Source organism: Tachyglossus aculeatus, chromosome 4 (genome assembly GCF_015852505.1).
Source record: "Tachyglossus aculeatus isolate mTacAcu1 chromosome 4, mTacAcu1.pri, whole genome shotgun sequence".
NCBI lineage: Eukaryota > Metazoa > Chordata > Mammalia > Monotremata > Tachyglossidae > Tachyglossus > Tachyglossus aculeatus.
Window position 1 is genome coordinate 101,348,462 of NC_052069.1, and position 14,633 is coordinate 101,363,094.

At 44.5% G+C, this 14,633-nt stretch overlaps 1 protein-coding gene across 2 annotated transcripts in view; it reads left to right on the top strand.

Annotated features, from left to right (window-relative positions):
* The window catches only part of MAPKAP1 (MAPK associated protein 1), a 221,033-nt gene extending 212,107 nt beyond the window's left edge, over positions 1 to 8,926 (top strand). For both annotated transcript variants that reach the window (XM_038745168.1, XM_038745169.1), the window contains exons 11-12: positions 3,327 to 3,424; positions 8,287 to 8,926. In XM_038745168.1, coding sequence (XP_038601096.1) covers positions 3,327 to 3,424; positions 8,287 to 8,412 — 224 coding nt within the window. In that variant the 3' untranslated portion in view covers positions 8,413 to 8,926. The remainder of the gene's footprint in view (positions 1 to 3,326; positions 3,425 to 8,286) is intronic.
* Positions 8,927 to 14,633: the final 5,707 nt, after the last annotated feature.

Below are 14,633 nucleotides of genomic sequence, written 5' to 3' on the forward strand. Positions count from 1 at the left end.
CAAGCTCAAGGGCAGAAGAGGTCCAAGCCACCCAGGTCAGACCAATCCGGTGTGAAGGTGTTGATGTAAACATAGAGATACCTCATCCCTGATTCCTCTTAAATGTAAATTTCACTCCTTTAATGTTTCACCATTGTATTTTCTGTTATCACTTGGGGCTTAAAGGCTGGATCTATAGTGAAAATGAATGCTCCCTCACATCAAAGCTTTAAGCCCTGGATGAAAGGGTGGTGAGCTATTTAATACTCTCTCCTATGGCTTTTCTCAAATTCACTTCCTCTGTGATTTAAATTTGGATTGGCAAACCTTTTCTCTTGGCTTTTAGTAGAAAGATACAGGTTGCCTTGGCAAATTTGAAGTGAAGTTTTGCTGGAATTACTCATTTTGTTATTTTCTCCCTTTCTCCCACCCCCTCCCCTGTCCCTCCCCTTCTGTCGTGCATAAGAACATTTCCAAAGTCTCCTGTCCAGTTTCAAAGGAAATAGTTTCGGGAACAGGAAAGGAGGAGATTTCTGAAGAAAGAAGTAGATGGCTAAATTGGGGAACTTTTTTAAGTCCATTCCTGCCACGAGACAGAGGGATAAAATAGATGTGAGCTCTTGGGATTCCCGCCTCGGCTGACTCAGTGATCGTGCCGGTAATCTCGAGAGCGGCATTGGGCATTCAGTGCTGCAAAGCACTAAACGGCTTCAGTAGCTAGTATTCCCAGTGAAATGGTCCCTTTGGGTTCTTAACTGCAACATTATCTTCGATAGCTTCTTCTGCTTTGTTGATACCATATCCTACAAATGTGTTAGTGTGAGCGTTCGGATCGGTAATATCGCAAAAATCGTAACTTTCATGGTGGTATTTTGTCACTTTAGACTGCATTTCCCTGCCCTTAAAGCGTGGTAAAAACACTGAAATCTGGTTCCTTTTGAGAAACCCGTAATGACTCTTGTAACATCTTGAATAACCTAGAGTAATGAAGTTTTGCATTTATTACCACCAATGTTTAATTTGCCAGGTGACCCAAAGGATTTTTAAAAAAGAACGATTGGTTATTTTTTCAGTAAAGGGTTAACAGTCACAATTAGTATATTATAACAGCATTTGATTCACAAACCAGAGTAAAATAAAGAGGGCTAATTAGAAATTTGCTTGCCACAAAATTATAACACATCAGTTTATTTTTAGAGAAATGAAGAATGAACTAATGTAAATAAGGTCTCCAACAAGTTATCTCTGGGGAAAGGCAGTAAGTTTCTTGACTGATACATCATCAATAATTTTGGCTACTCTGCATGATTTTCCAACATACAGATATCAGGAGAATTACTGGAGAAACTAAATATGAGAGTATTCGCCGAATTTGGGGTCTGAAGTCGTGAACGTGATGGATACGTGTATTTTGGGGACTGAAGTCCCTTGACCATAATGTGCACAGATTAGTTTTGGGAGTGTTTATTTCTTCAAACTCTTTCTTGATGAGGGGGATTCCAAAGGGCCGGGTTTTCCACGAGCCCATTTTTTTTCTAAAGCCTGAGATGATATCCTGATTACGGGTGGGTGCGAGGTACGTTCGGGGAGCTTTGTGGGCAGGTCTGTTTACTTGGATCTTTCCCTTTTGTGTGCTGCTTTTTGTACTTCTCTGTTCCCTTGCTATGTTGTAGAGAAGCAGCACGGCCTGGTGAAAAGTCTGAGGTTCCCTTCTCCGGGCCTCAGTTTCCCCGACTCTAAAATCAGGGGTTCTATATCTGTTTTCCCTCCTACTTAGCCTGTGAGCCCCTGTGTCCAACCTGAGGATCTTGTCTTACCTAATCGCAGCACTAGTACAGTGCTTGGCACAGAGTAAGCCCTTAAATACCATAATTAATTTCTCTTTCTTTGTGTCATGTCATCTATTTCTGTGTGACTGCATCTGTTTCTCTCTTGGGGCTGCTCTGTTTCATTTTGGGATCTCTCTGCCACCACGTCTCTCCCTTTTTACATCTGATCGTGGCCACTTACCATGTCCCCATCGAAGCCTTGCCCATATATCTGCAAGACACTGTATAAAGAGACTGTAATTACAATAATAATGATGGTATTTGTTAAGCATTTACTATGTGCCAAGCGCTGTTCTAAGCGCGGGGGTAAATGCAAGGTAATTAGGTTGTCCCACGTGGGGCTCAGTCTTAATCCCCATTTTACAGGTGAGGTAACTGAGGCACAGAGAAGTGAAGTGACTTGCACAAAGTCACATAGCTGACAAGTGGCAGAGCTGGGATTAGAGCCCAAACCTCTGACTCCCAAACCGGCGCTGCTTACTATTAAGGAGCTAATAATTTTACAAAGGCTGTTCATAATTAGTAGCTTTTTAAGTATATGACTCTGTTCAAATGTATAACTGCCCCAGTTGGACATACCTGCTTTTAGACTGTGAGCCCACTGTTGGGTAGGGACTGTCTCTATTTGTTGCCAACTTGTACTTCCCAAGCGCTTAGTACAGTGCTCTGCACACAGTAAGTGCTCAATAAATACGATTGATTGATTGATTGATTGATACCTGCTTTCACTGGCTGCCTAGAGTTTGCAAGGGTCTCCGGTCCTTCTAAAGGACCTCATATACTCTGAACTTAAGCCCCAAGAGAACGGGACTCACTGTTATTTCCTCCAGTCGGGTCGCTCATCTTTGCCCACAGGCTCCCCGAAGTTGCTTCCACCTCAGAGGGGCCGTGGGACGATTAAGCCACTCAGCTTGATAAAAAGTCCTCTCATGAAGGAGGTTGTTCAAGCATTTGCTGTTTCCCTGCCAGGAGGAAATAGCATTACAGAACTCTAGATTTTGATGCCCAAGTGGGGAACGAGACCGCTCCCACGGGGTTCGGTAATGTATGAATAATTACTGTCGGCGTCTCTCCTCTTTGTGCTCACGGTGATGTTATTTAACAGGAAAAGAAATCGGGGGTTAATTGGTGGTGGGTTTTTTTTACTTTAAATATAAAAAAACCCCGAAGATCGCCAGCCTGCAGTGCCTTTGCCATGGCTAGTTTCTTGAAGCGATTCTAACAGCAATTTCACCTCCCCTGCTCCAAGGCTGAGCAGGACCTAACTGGCCATTTAATGGTTTTCTGTGTTTCCTGGTTGGGGTGGGCCGGGCCAGGGCCGGGGGAAGAGTTCAGGGGAAGTGGCACGGGCATTTGATCCCTTTCTTGTTGCGTCCGTCTGTTGGGCAGATGCTTCACCGAGATGGCCATCTGGGATGGGTGGCTTACAGGGTTTTTTTTTCCCTTCCCCGGACTCTAAAGCTTTGCAAGAACTCTTCAGAGCTGTTCTGAACCCTTGTTTCTTTCCTTTCTTTTCAGGTCATGCAATATTTAAACTTACATATCTTAGCAATCACGACTACAAACACCTCTACTTCGAATCCGACGCTGCTACCATCAATGAAATCGTGCTGAAGGTTGGTGTTCTGTTCCTTCTTAAATCTCCACAGCTTTAGGATCCCATCAGACTGATTTGCCCCCATTTACCTTGTAGGAGCCTGAGTCTTCTGCCCTTGCTTGTGCATCAGCTATCAAAGCAGATAAAATTGACTAACTTGAGGTTGTTGGCTCTTTTCAAACACGTGGAAAAACTTTTGTTGTAGCCCAAGCTTTTCTATTTTACTTATTGCAAGCTTAGCTGTATCCAAGATTATGCCAGGGACTGTCCCTGTCTCCAGTTCTAGGACGCACTCTGTAATGAACATAAGTTCCGTGGTGGGTGCCCCTCAGGGCTCTCACACAAATGATAGAAATAATAATAAAAATTGTGGTACCTGTTAAGAATTTACTATGTGCCAGGCACTGTACTAAGCACTGGGGTAGATACAAACAAATTGGGTTGGACACAGTATCTGTCCCACAAGGGGCTCACAGCCTTCAGCCCCATTTTACAGATGAAGTAACTGAGGGCCAGAGCTCTTTTCAGGATGTGGTGCCATCACCCATTCCCCACTTTAATTCCTCTCTTTGCACTTCTCTCATAAATTGAGAATCAGCATGGCCTTGTGGAAAGAGCCCAAGCCTGGGAGCCAGAAAAACTTGGGTTCTCATCCTGGCTCTGCCACTCGTTGGCTGTGTGACCTTGAGCAAGTCACTTAACACCTCTGTGCCTCAATTATCTCATCTGTAAAGTGGGGATTAAGACTGTGAGCCTCATGGGGGACTTGAACTGTGTCCAACCTGATAAATTGGTATTATACCCTAGTGCTTAGTAGAGTGCCTGACACGTAGTAAGCATTTAACAAATACCATAAAAAAAAAAGAGCAAGCATAGTCTGACACTCTTGTCACTTCGACACTCTCATATGTGACCATGAGTTCTCCTTACTAGGAACACTTGGGCTGATTTTGTAAGTGTTTTGGTACGACAGATATGAATTCAGTTTTCAGCAATGAAGAACTTTGAGATCCTGGTAATAGACTGCACTCACTCTGTCGAAGGAGTCAGTTCATGTGTAAAGCCGGTGGGCAGGGAGGGGAGACTGATGAAAAATTACACTGTAGTATTCACCGTACGTCCAGTGCTCCACACATATGCAAAACCAATCAATCAATCAATCAATCAATTGTATTTATTGAGCGCTTACTGTGCGCAGAGCACTGTACTAAGCGCTTGGGAAGTACAAGTTGGCAAAATATAGAGACAGTCCCTACCCAACAGTGGGCTCACAGTCTAAAAGGGGGAGACAGAGAACAAAACCAAACATACTAACAAAATAAAATAGAATAGATATGTACAGGTAAAATAGAGTAATAAATATGTACAAACATATATACATATAACCAATTTCTTCCAACGCTGCATCCCGCTTTTTTAGACAGACCCGCGTTGTTGGAAAAATGTCCCTTAATTCCTCAACAGTGTTCTCTCTGAAGTGCATACTGAAAATGTTTGCTGTGGCACAACTGGCCGTACTTTCCCTTTCTTTAAATTCATGGGAATTTTCGCATAGAAGTTCTCAGGGATTAGTTAAATAGTCTGTTACCTCTTCGTTGTGTATTTTAGGACTGTGTTAAAATAGCACTTCAGGAGGACTCTAAAAAGTTATAATTCTGTGTTGGGATCTCATAGATTGCCAAAACGCAGGTTTAGGGCTTCACTATGAGATTGTAGAAGACCTAGCAGATGGAAATCATTTTGTTTGGACAAAATTATCTTTCAGCACAGTGCTTACTTACAAGGTTTCTGAGTCCAAAAAAGGTAATTTTTATTTTCATAGTTATTTCCTCTCTTTGATTTCACAAATAGTTGCTGCATGCAAGTTTAGTCGGAGTAATCCTTTGGAAAATTAAAATTTTCTACCATCTGTGGTTTTTATAGCCATTGAAAAATTAAGTTTTGTCTGCCACCCCCAGATGATAGACAGTTCTTTTCTCAGCTTTAAACAATTCATTAGCTGATAAATGGCACCTTGGTCCCCTTACTTTTTAACCGAATTTCTGCCTGTCTAAAATTCTCCCACTAAAAGTTGGTGTCACAAAAAAAGCCTCTGACACACACACCACACACACACACACACACACACAAAAAAAATATATATATATACAGTACTCCTGACCCCTAAGCTTTGACAAAAATGTGAATCCACAGTTTGAACAAATAGGGGGATAAAAGATGGTTAGAAGATACCAGGAATAGCAAGATGTTTGGGAACATATTCATTTTTCATTCAATTGTTCTTTATTTATGTGGTTTTATCATGTCTAGTAATTGAGATAAACCCTTTTTTGGTAAGTAATTCTATGGGCTTTGAAAACAAGCTTTAGAGACATCATCGGACTTTTCAAATTGGGTTCTTTTCATGATCGAGTGATGAAGGCTGTGGCTTTATTGACCATGAAAACTCCCTATATTTTTATGCCTTAAGCTGTAAAATGCGATGAAAGTGAAACACTCTACAGGGCATAAAATTGTGCCAGTTTTAAACCACAGCATATTAACCAGCTAATGGTAGACCAAAGGGCATTTTTAACTTCAAATTCTTACATTAATCTTCCATTAAAATTATCTATGTGATTATCACAAAAGCACCAAAGATAATAAATTTAGAAAATAGAAGGCTTGTTAAATAGCATTTAAAAAGACTTTCATCACGTAATATGTGCCAAAATTCATCGACGGTGCTAGATTAGCTGAGAAGGCAAACAGTCTCATCAAAGAATGAACCCAGTGAAGGCTGGTAAAGCGAGGTGCCGCAGCCTGTTAATGGGGGGCACAAGATCATCAGGCCAGGGTTGGGGTTTCCCTGTGATTTAGTACCCTCGGTTGGCAAATTGGCCAGCGAGCGTCCAGTTGACGGGGGCCAATGTTAGAAACCCTTCTGCCCTCCAAAACCATGTTTCAGTTCCCACTAACGGAGCTTATCAGAAGCAGAAAGGTTGGAAGGAGGCAGATCGGGAAGAGTTGCAACCGCGATTCGGGGACTGGAAAGTCAGCAAAGCGCTGTGACCTTCCCCTGGAATCAGCTGTGAGAGTTCAGAGCTGCGGCCTCTCTGGGATTTCGGTCTGCTTCAGCCTGGATTTCAGCTGAGGTGCCCTTGAACATATCGGGAGCCTGAAAAAATGTTTCTGAGCAGGGGGCTGGTTTCCTTGATTAAGGTGGGGCCAATTTTTTTTTTTTCCCCTGCCAAGTTGTGACCTGATGGGGACTGGGGAGGTGGAGGGAGGGAGAGAGAGGGAGAGAGAGAAAGCGGCTGCCTTCTTGCCTGTATATATGTATATATGTTTGTACATATTTATTACTCCATTTATCTTGTACATATCTATTCTATTTATTTTATTTTGTTAGTATGTTTGGTTTTGTTCTCGGTCTCCCCCTTCTAGACTGTGAGCCCGCTGTTGGGTAGGGACTGTCTCTCTGTGTTGCCGACTTGTACTTCCCAAGCGCTTAGTACAGTGCTCTGCACACAGTAAGCGCTCAGTAAATACGATTGATTGATTGCCGCAGGCCTCAGATGGCCTGGTGTGGCAGCAGGTGGGCAGGGAGGTGTGCGGGGACAGGAGAAGCAGCAGAGAAGCAGCACGGCCTAGCGAACAGAGCACAGGCCCGGAAGTCAGAAGGACCTGGGTTCTACTCCCAGCTCTGCCACTTCTCTGCTGTGTGACCTTGGGCAAGTCACTTCACTTCTCTGGGACTCAGTTTACTCATCTGTAGAATGAGGGATTAAGACAGAGTCCCACAGGGGACATAAGCCATGTCCAACCTGACTAGCTTGTATCTACCCCAGCCAGTACAGTGCCTGGCACATAGTCAGTGCTTAACAAATACCATGATTTTTTTTAAAGAAAGTTGTTTTTTTTAAAAAATTGTTCCCTTCATGACCCTAGTGAGAGCTCACTTCCACCAGGAGGCCTTCCCAGACTGAGCCCCTTCCTTCCTCTCCCCCTCGTCCCCCTCTCCATCCCCCATCTTACCTCCTTCCCTTCCCCACAGCACCTGTATATATGTTTGTACATATTTATTACTCTTATTTTACTTGTACATATCTATTCTATTTATTTGATTTTGTTAGTATGTTTGGTTTTGTTCTCTGTCTCCCCCTTCTAGACTGTGAGCCCACTGTTAGGTAGGAACCGTCTCTATATGTTGCCAACTTGTACTTCCCAAGCGCTTAGTACAGTGCTCTGCACACAGTAAGTGCTCAATAAATACGCTTGATTGATTGTTTTTAAGAAGGCCTGGGCACTGGGCTCTGACTTGACCAATTCATTCACACGCAGTGCTGAGCGGCTTCACTCAGTCCAATCCCCTAGTCTTGGGATTGACTGTGGGGAAGCAATGATTTCAGTTGGAGTTTAAAAACCCCTCCCTCCCCATCCCAAGAGTTGTGTGGAAGTTTGCCCGGGAACCCTGGGAAGGTGGGAGGCCACCTAATGTTGCTAGTTTTTCTGGTTGTGGAGGGAAGGTGATGGATTTGGGCTTGGATTGGGATGGGGAGAATTACAGGGACGGCCACATTCTAAGGCAATAAAATATCTGCCACAAGCAGGAATTGGGTTTTTCTCCAGAGATACAATTACTGGATGTCACCTCTCCTCCAGCAGAGGTGAGGAATTGACTCACTGGGGCCAACAGTGAAGGATAATAGTATGTGGTATTTGTTAAGCATTTACTATGTGTCAAACACTGTAGTAAGCGCTGGGGGGGTTATAAACAAATCAGGTTGGACACAGTCTCTGTCCCCTCTGGGGCTCACGGTCTCAATACCCTGCGATGGCTAGGGCAGATTCCCAAACCTCTGTTTGTGGGTGACTTGGTTGTCTGATCTTGTTTTCTAGGTGAACTATATTCTGGAATCGCGAGCAAGTACCGCCCGAGCTGACTACTTAGCTCAGAAACAAAGAAAACTAAGCAGAAGAACCAGCTTTAGCTTCCAGAAGGAGAAGAAATCAGGACAGCAGTGACGCCTAGCCCGGAGCAAAACAAACTGCTTGTACCATTTGCGGGGCGGGAAGGGAGGGAATGGGGGGGAAATTGGCTCCCCATGGCCCAGGACCGGTGGGGGCCTGAACAACCAACTGTACTCTAGCTGCCAACAGCAGCCAGGAAAGAAAAATCCACTTTTGCCGTTTCTTCTGGTTCCTGGATCCCTACCATCGTTCAGGTGGTTGGGACATACAAAAGCCAATGGGCCTGCCTTTCTGACCAAAATTAAGAGCCATATCTGCTGGAGATTAAGACGGCTGCTGCTGATGCAGAAGACCGTTTGGATGAGGAGTGTGAAGCAGCCATTTGCTGGCTTAACTACATTACGCAGTACATACAATCAAAAGCAAAAAGAAGGGGGTACCAGCTTTTTTCACAGCTTGATTCCATCTACATACCCGAAAGAGATTTTCTGACATGATCAAATTCCTAAAACAGAAGCAGAACAAAAATTCGCTCACCGTTCCTTTTAATAAACAGGATCGTCTTTTCCAGGCTCGTATGGTACGCCATTCTTTGGGTGGGGGATGCATAATGTTTCTGGAATCCGAATCAGGTTAAAAAAAAAAAATGTGGAGGAAGCAGAGGGGTGTGGAAGAAAATGATATCTGAATGTTTATAAGTAGACCATTTTAAGCATAGCTCAGTTGGCTTTCCTATTTGACAGCTTCCTAGAGATTAGTAAACTGGAATAAACACTGAAATACTGACTATTAAAAACTTATACCTAGCATTAGTGTATATATAGCTGCCTGTGTCTTCAGAGGTGCAAGGTAATGAATAGATGACTCACGTTGTAGGAGGAAGAAGAGAAGCTTTCTGGGCTGAGTGATGCACCTGGTCTTCCTTCTTTAGATCTGGGCTAAAACAGCTTCCTGGAAATGAAGAGTTTAGGATCATTTTTCTAATCTTAATGACTGAAACATTTTTAATTCTAGGGTGATGAATTGAAAGCGCTTACATTGGTGTGAGTAATCAATCAATGGTATTTATTGAGTGCTTACAGGGTGCAGAGCACTGTACTAAGCGCTCCGGGTAGTACAGTTCCTGGTTCGTTCTGCCTTAACTCAGTTTAGGACGGCGATCACAGAACGATACCAAATTACGACTGCCTTGTTTATTGTCTGTCGTCTTTTTTTTTATCTCAGAGCAGGCTCTAAACCTGTTAATCACAGAGACACATGTACCACTGGTGAGAATGTGGGCAAGATTTTCAGTGTAAGAATGAAGGATTTCTTCAGGGCACACAACTCAATCCACAGGTCACTGACCAACAGCGTCTGCAGTCTCTTGCTCTGGCTTATCCAGTCACAAATATTGTCCTAAAGACTGTTATTCCTGGAATGGCATATATTTGAATGATCGATATATATCATTCTTGGCTAATGCTAAGAACCTCGTCTGCTTTTTCCACTAAGAATCTTCATTTCTAAGGTTTTTTTTAAAAAAAAAATTGTGCTGGATGAGGAGACTCTAGTGAAATGCCTCTTCAGTATAGAATGTATTTTTTGTGAAGTGTCATCCCAATTAATTCCTCTTTCGTTCAGCTGTCTGTTCTTCTAACAGAGGACTCCTTTTCTTACACTACTGTCAGTCTTCCACAAACTCACTTAGCAAAACAGGTTCAGAGCCTGAAGCTTCCATTTTTAATTATTTTTTATTTACGTATCCTTTCTGCAATGTAACTAATTCAGTCTTCCTCTTGTGACGCATTCAGCATTAAAAACTGTGCGAACCTCCCCTCTGCCCACCAGTTTTCCTTACAATAAAAATCTGAAATTCAAGCGGGACTTTCAGTGACCGTAAAACGACCTTTCCCGATTTTTCTAGTCAAAGTTCTGCAGCTCTAACGTCTGGACTACCACATCCTGCTTGGGGCGCGGAAGCTCCCTATTTCAGCATTGCAGAATTCCAGGAGGCAGAGCGCGCTGAGCATTTTCGTCTCTTCGCAGGCATGGGCCTACTCTTAAGGATTTTCTCGGTCAAACCAGCGCACGTAAGAACAACATCTACGATTCTTTCAGTGGGTATAGGCCCGCACAGAGACTATTTGAGCCATTTGTGCATGTGCTAGCGTGGGCTACTTGCTGGGCGAGTGCCACTGAGGGAGGGAGGGAAGGAGGCAGCAGCGGTGAGATCTGGCCAAGGCTGCCAAGCAGTCCAACTCCTGCTCTGGCTTGCAGGGACCAGTGGTGGTGGGGAGGGAGAGCGTGCCATGGGGGCTGGAATTCCCTGCTAAAAGCCTTTGGGAAGCAATTCCTGCCCCCACTGGACACCTCTCCAGCATCCCAGAGCAGCAGATGGAGCGGCAGCAAAGGTAGGAGACGGGGGGAGAATGGGAGAGGCACCTTGGGGCTCTTTGGGTGCGACTGACCACCCGCTGACCTGCTGCTACTCCGGGGTCCCCAGGCGAAGGGCAGCGTGGCTTAGTGGAAAAAGCCCGGGCAGTGGGAGTCAGAGGTCGTGGGTTCTAATCCCAGCTCCGCCACATCAGCTGTGTGACTTTGGGCAAGTCACTTAACTGCTCTGTGCCTGTTACCCCATCTGTAAAATAGGGATTAAGCTTGTGAGCCCCATATGGGACAACCTGGTCACCCTGTGTCTACTCCAGCGCTTAGAACATAGTGAGCACTTAACAAATACCATCATTATTAGTACCTGGGTGAATGTCTACGAGGATACAGGTGGTACTTCAATCAATCAATCATATTTATTGAGCGCTTACTAGGTGCAGAGCACTGTACTAAGCACTTGGGAAGTACAAATTGGCAACGTATAGAGACAGTCCCTACCCAACATTGGGCTCACAGTCTAAAAGGGGGAGACAGAGGAAAAAAAAAAACATACTAACAAAATAAAAGAAATAGAATAGATATGTACAAGTAAAATAGAGTAATAAATATGTACAAACATATATACAGGTGCTGTGGGGAAGGGAAGGAGGTAAGATGGGGGGATGGAGAGGGGGACGAGGGGGAGAGGAAGGAGGGGGCTCAGTCTGGGAAGGCCTCCTGGAGGAGGTGAGCTACTTTTTTTAAAAAAATGGTATTGGTTAAGTGCTGGGGTAGATATAAGCCAATCAGGTTGAATCAATCAATCGTATTTATTGAGCGCTTACTGTGTGCAGAGCACTGTACTAAGCGCTTGGGAAGTACAAGTTGAATATCATCCCTCTCCCACGTGGGGCCCCCAGCCTTAAATCTCCATTTTACAGCTGAGTTAACAGGCACAGAGAAGTGATGTGGCTTGCCCTAGGTCTCACAGCAGGCCAGTGGTGGAGCCAGAATTAGAACGCAGGTCTTCTGACTACCATACTCGTGGAAAGAGCATGTGCCCTTTCCACTAGACCACGCTGCTTCCGTTGTGGTGGCTTTTCCCACCTCAGACCAAGGGAATTTTAGATCTGTGGCGGAAAAAAACATAGCTAGTTTCTCTCACCCTTCTCGCTGCTGGAGGCTGAAGCTTGCTGAGCCCCCGGGACTGTAGGCCTCAGGCTGGGCTCATTCTTTCGATCGATTGCGTACTGTGTGCGAAGCACTGTACTAAGCGCTTGGGAGAGTGCAATACAACAATAATAATAATAATGGCATTTATAAAGCGCTTACTAAGTGCAAAGCACTGTTCTAAGCACTGGGGAGGTTACAAGGTGATCAGGTTGTCCCACGGGGGGCTCACAGTCTTCATCCCCGTTTTACAGATGAGGGAACTGAGGCACAGAGAAGTGAAGTGGCTTGCCCAAAGTCACACAGCTGACAAGTGGCGGAGCCGGGATTTGAACCCCTGACCTCTGACTCCAAAGCCACGCTGCTCAATAGTAATGATGGCATTTATTAAGCGCTTACTATGTGCAAAACACTGTTCTAAGCACTGGGGAGGTTACAAGGTGATGGGGTTGTCCCACGGGGGGCTCACAGTCTTCATCCCCATTTTACAGATGAGGGAACTGAGGCACAGAGAAGTCAAGTGACTTGCCCAAAGTCACACAGCTGACAAGTGGCGGAGCCGGGATATGAACCCCTGACCTCTGACTCCAAAGCCCCTGCTCTTTCCACTGAGCCACGCTGCTTCCCGATAAACATTCCCTGCCCACAACGAGCTTACAGTCTAGGGGGAGTTGGAACCTAAATTTCACATCCAGAAGAGAGACACCTTGAGCTTGTGACATCTGCACACATGCGATGATGCACTGCAGTTGTTTACGACCAAATACTTAAGGAGCACATACAGAAGTAGGCTTATTCATTCACTCATTCATTCAATCGTATTTATTGAGCGCCTACTGTGTGCAGAGCAGTGTACTAAGCGCTTGGGAAGTACAAGTTGGCAGCATATCGAGACGGTCCCTACCCAACAATGGGCTCACAGTGACTGTGTCCAACTCAATTGTCTTGTATCTACCCTAGCGCTTAGAACAGTGCCTGGCACATAGTAAGTGTTTAACAAGAGTACCATAATTATCAATCAATCGTATTTATTGAGTGTATTTATTATTTGTTTATTTATTGGGTATTAATTACTACTATCTCCTAATCTGCTAACTCCCCCAGGCCCCTCCCCTCCTAAGGGCTTTGACCTTTGGACTTCTGAATGCTTCATTTTACTGTGACTGCTCTATCCAGGTTCCTATTGGCCTAATGACTGCCTAGCCTCCTTACCATTATTATTATATATTATATAATATAACATCATATCAATCAATCAATCGTATTTATTGAGCGCTTACTATGTGCAGAGCACTGTACTAAGCGCTTGGGAAGTACAAATTGGCAACACATAGAGACAGTCCCTACCCAACAGTGGGCTCACAGTCTGAAATATATAAATAATATATAATAATATATTGATAATATTGATTGATTAATATTAATAATATATAATATTATAATATATTACTATTGTGTGTGTGATGATTATTATTATGGTATTTATTATATTGGCAAAGCACTGTTCTAAGCACTGGGGAGGTTATTATTACTATTATGATGGCATTTATTAAGCGCTTCCTATGCGCAAAGCACCGTTCTAAGCGCTGGGGAGGTTACAAGGTGATCAGGTTGTCCCACGGCGGGCTCACAGTCTTCATCCCCATTTTACAGATGAGGGAACTGAGGCCCAGAGAAGTGAAGTGACTTGCCCAAAGACACACAGCTGACAATCGGCAGAGCCGGGGTTTGAACCCATGAGCTCTGACTCCAAAGGCCGTGCTCTTTCCACTGAGCCACGCTGCTTCTCTAGCCATGCTGCTTCTCTAGCCACGCTGCTTCTCTAGCCTCCCTGCCTCCTGTCTCTCCTCACTCCAGTCCAAATTTCACCTGGTCCGTGGATCAGTTTCCTTCAAAAACATTCGGTCCACGTTTTCCACCTCCTCAAAAACCTCCAGTGGTTGCCCATCCACCTCCGCATCACACGGTGGGCTTTAAAGCCCTCAACCACCTTACCTTGCCACTCTCCTCCTCCAGCCCAGCCCCTGCACTTCACTCCTCTAATGCCCACCTACTCACTGTGCCTCGATCTCATCTATCTCACCACCGAACCACCCCCCCGTGTCCTGCCTCTGGCCTGGAACACCCTCCCTCTTTACTTGTACCTAGCTATTCTATTTATTTTGTGAGTATGTTTGGTTTTGTTCTCTGTCTCCCCCTTCTAGACTGTAAGCCCCCTGTTGGGTAGGGACTGTCTCTATGTGTTGCCAATTTGTACTTCCCAAGCGCTTAGTACAGTGCTCTGCACATAGTAAGCGCTCAATAAATACGATTGATGATGATGATGATTTATTTTATTTTGTTAGGATGTTTGGTTCTGTTCTCTGTCTCCCCCTTTTAGACTGTGGGCCCCCTGTTGGGCAGGGACTGTCTCTATGTGTTGCCAATTTGTACTTCCCAAGTGCTTAGCACAGTGTTCTGCACATAGTAAGCGCTCAATAAATACGATTGATGATGATGATGATATCAATCAACCCTCCCCACCTTGTCAACACAGCTCCTGAATGCACATCTCCTCCAAGAGACCTTCCCTGATTAAGTCCTCATTTCCTCTTCTCCCACTCCCTTCTATGTCACCTTTACATCCTTGATTCACCCCTCCCTCAGCCCCATGGCACTTATGTACATACCTTTAATTCATTTGTTTAATGTCCGCCTCCCCCTCTAAACTATAAACTCATTACGGGCAATGAACATGTGTACCAACTCTGTTATAC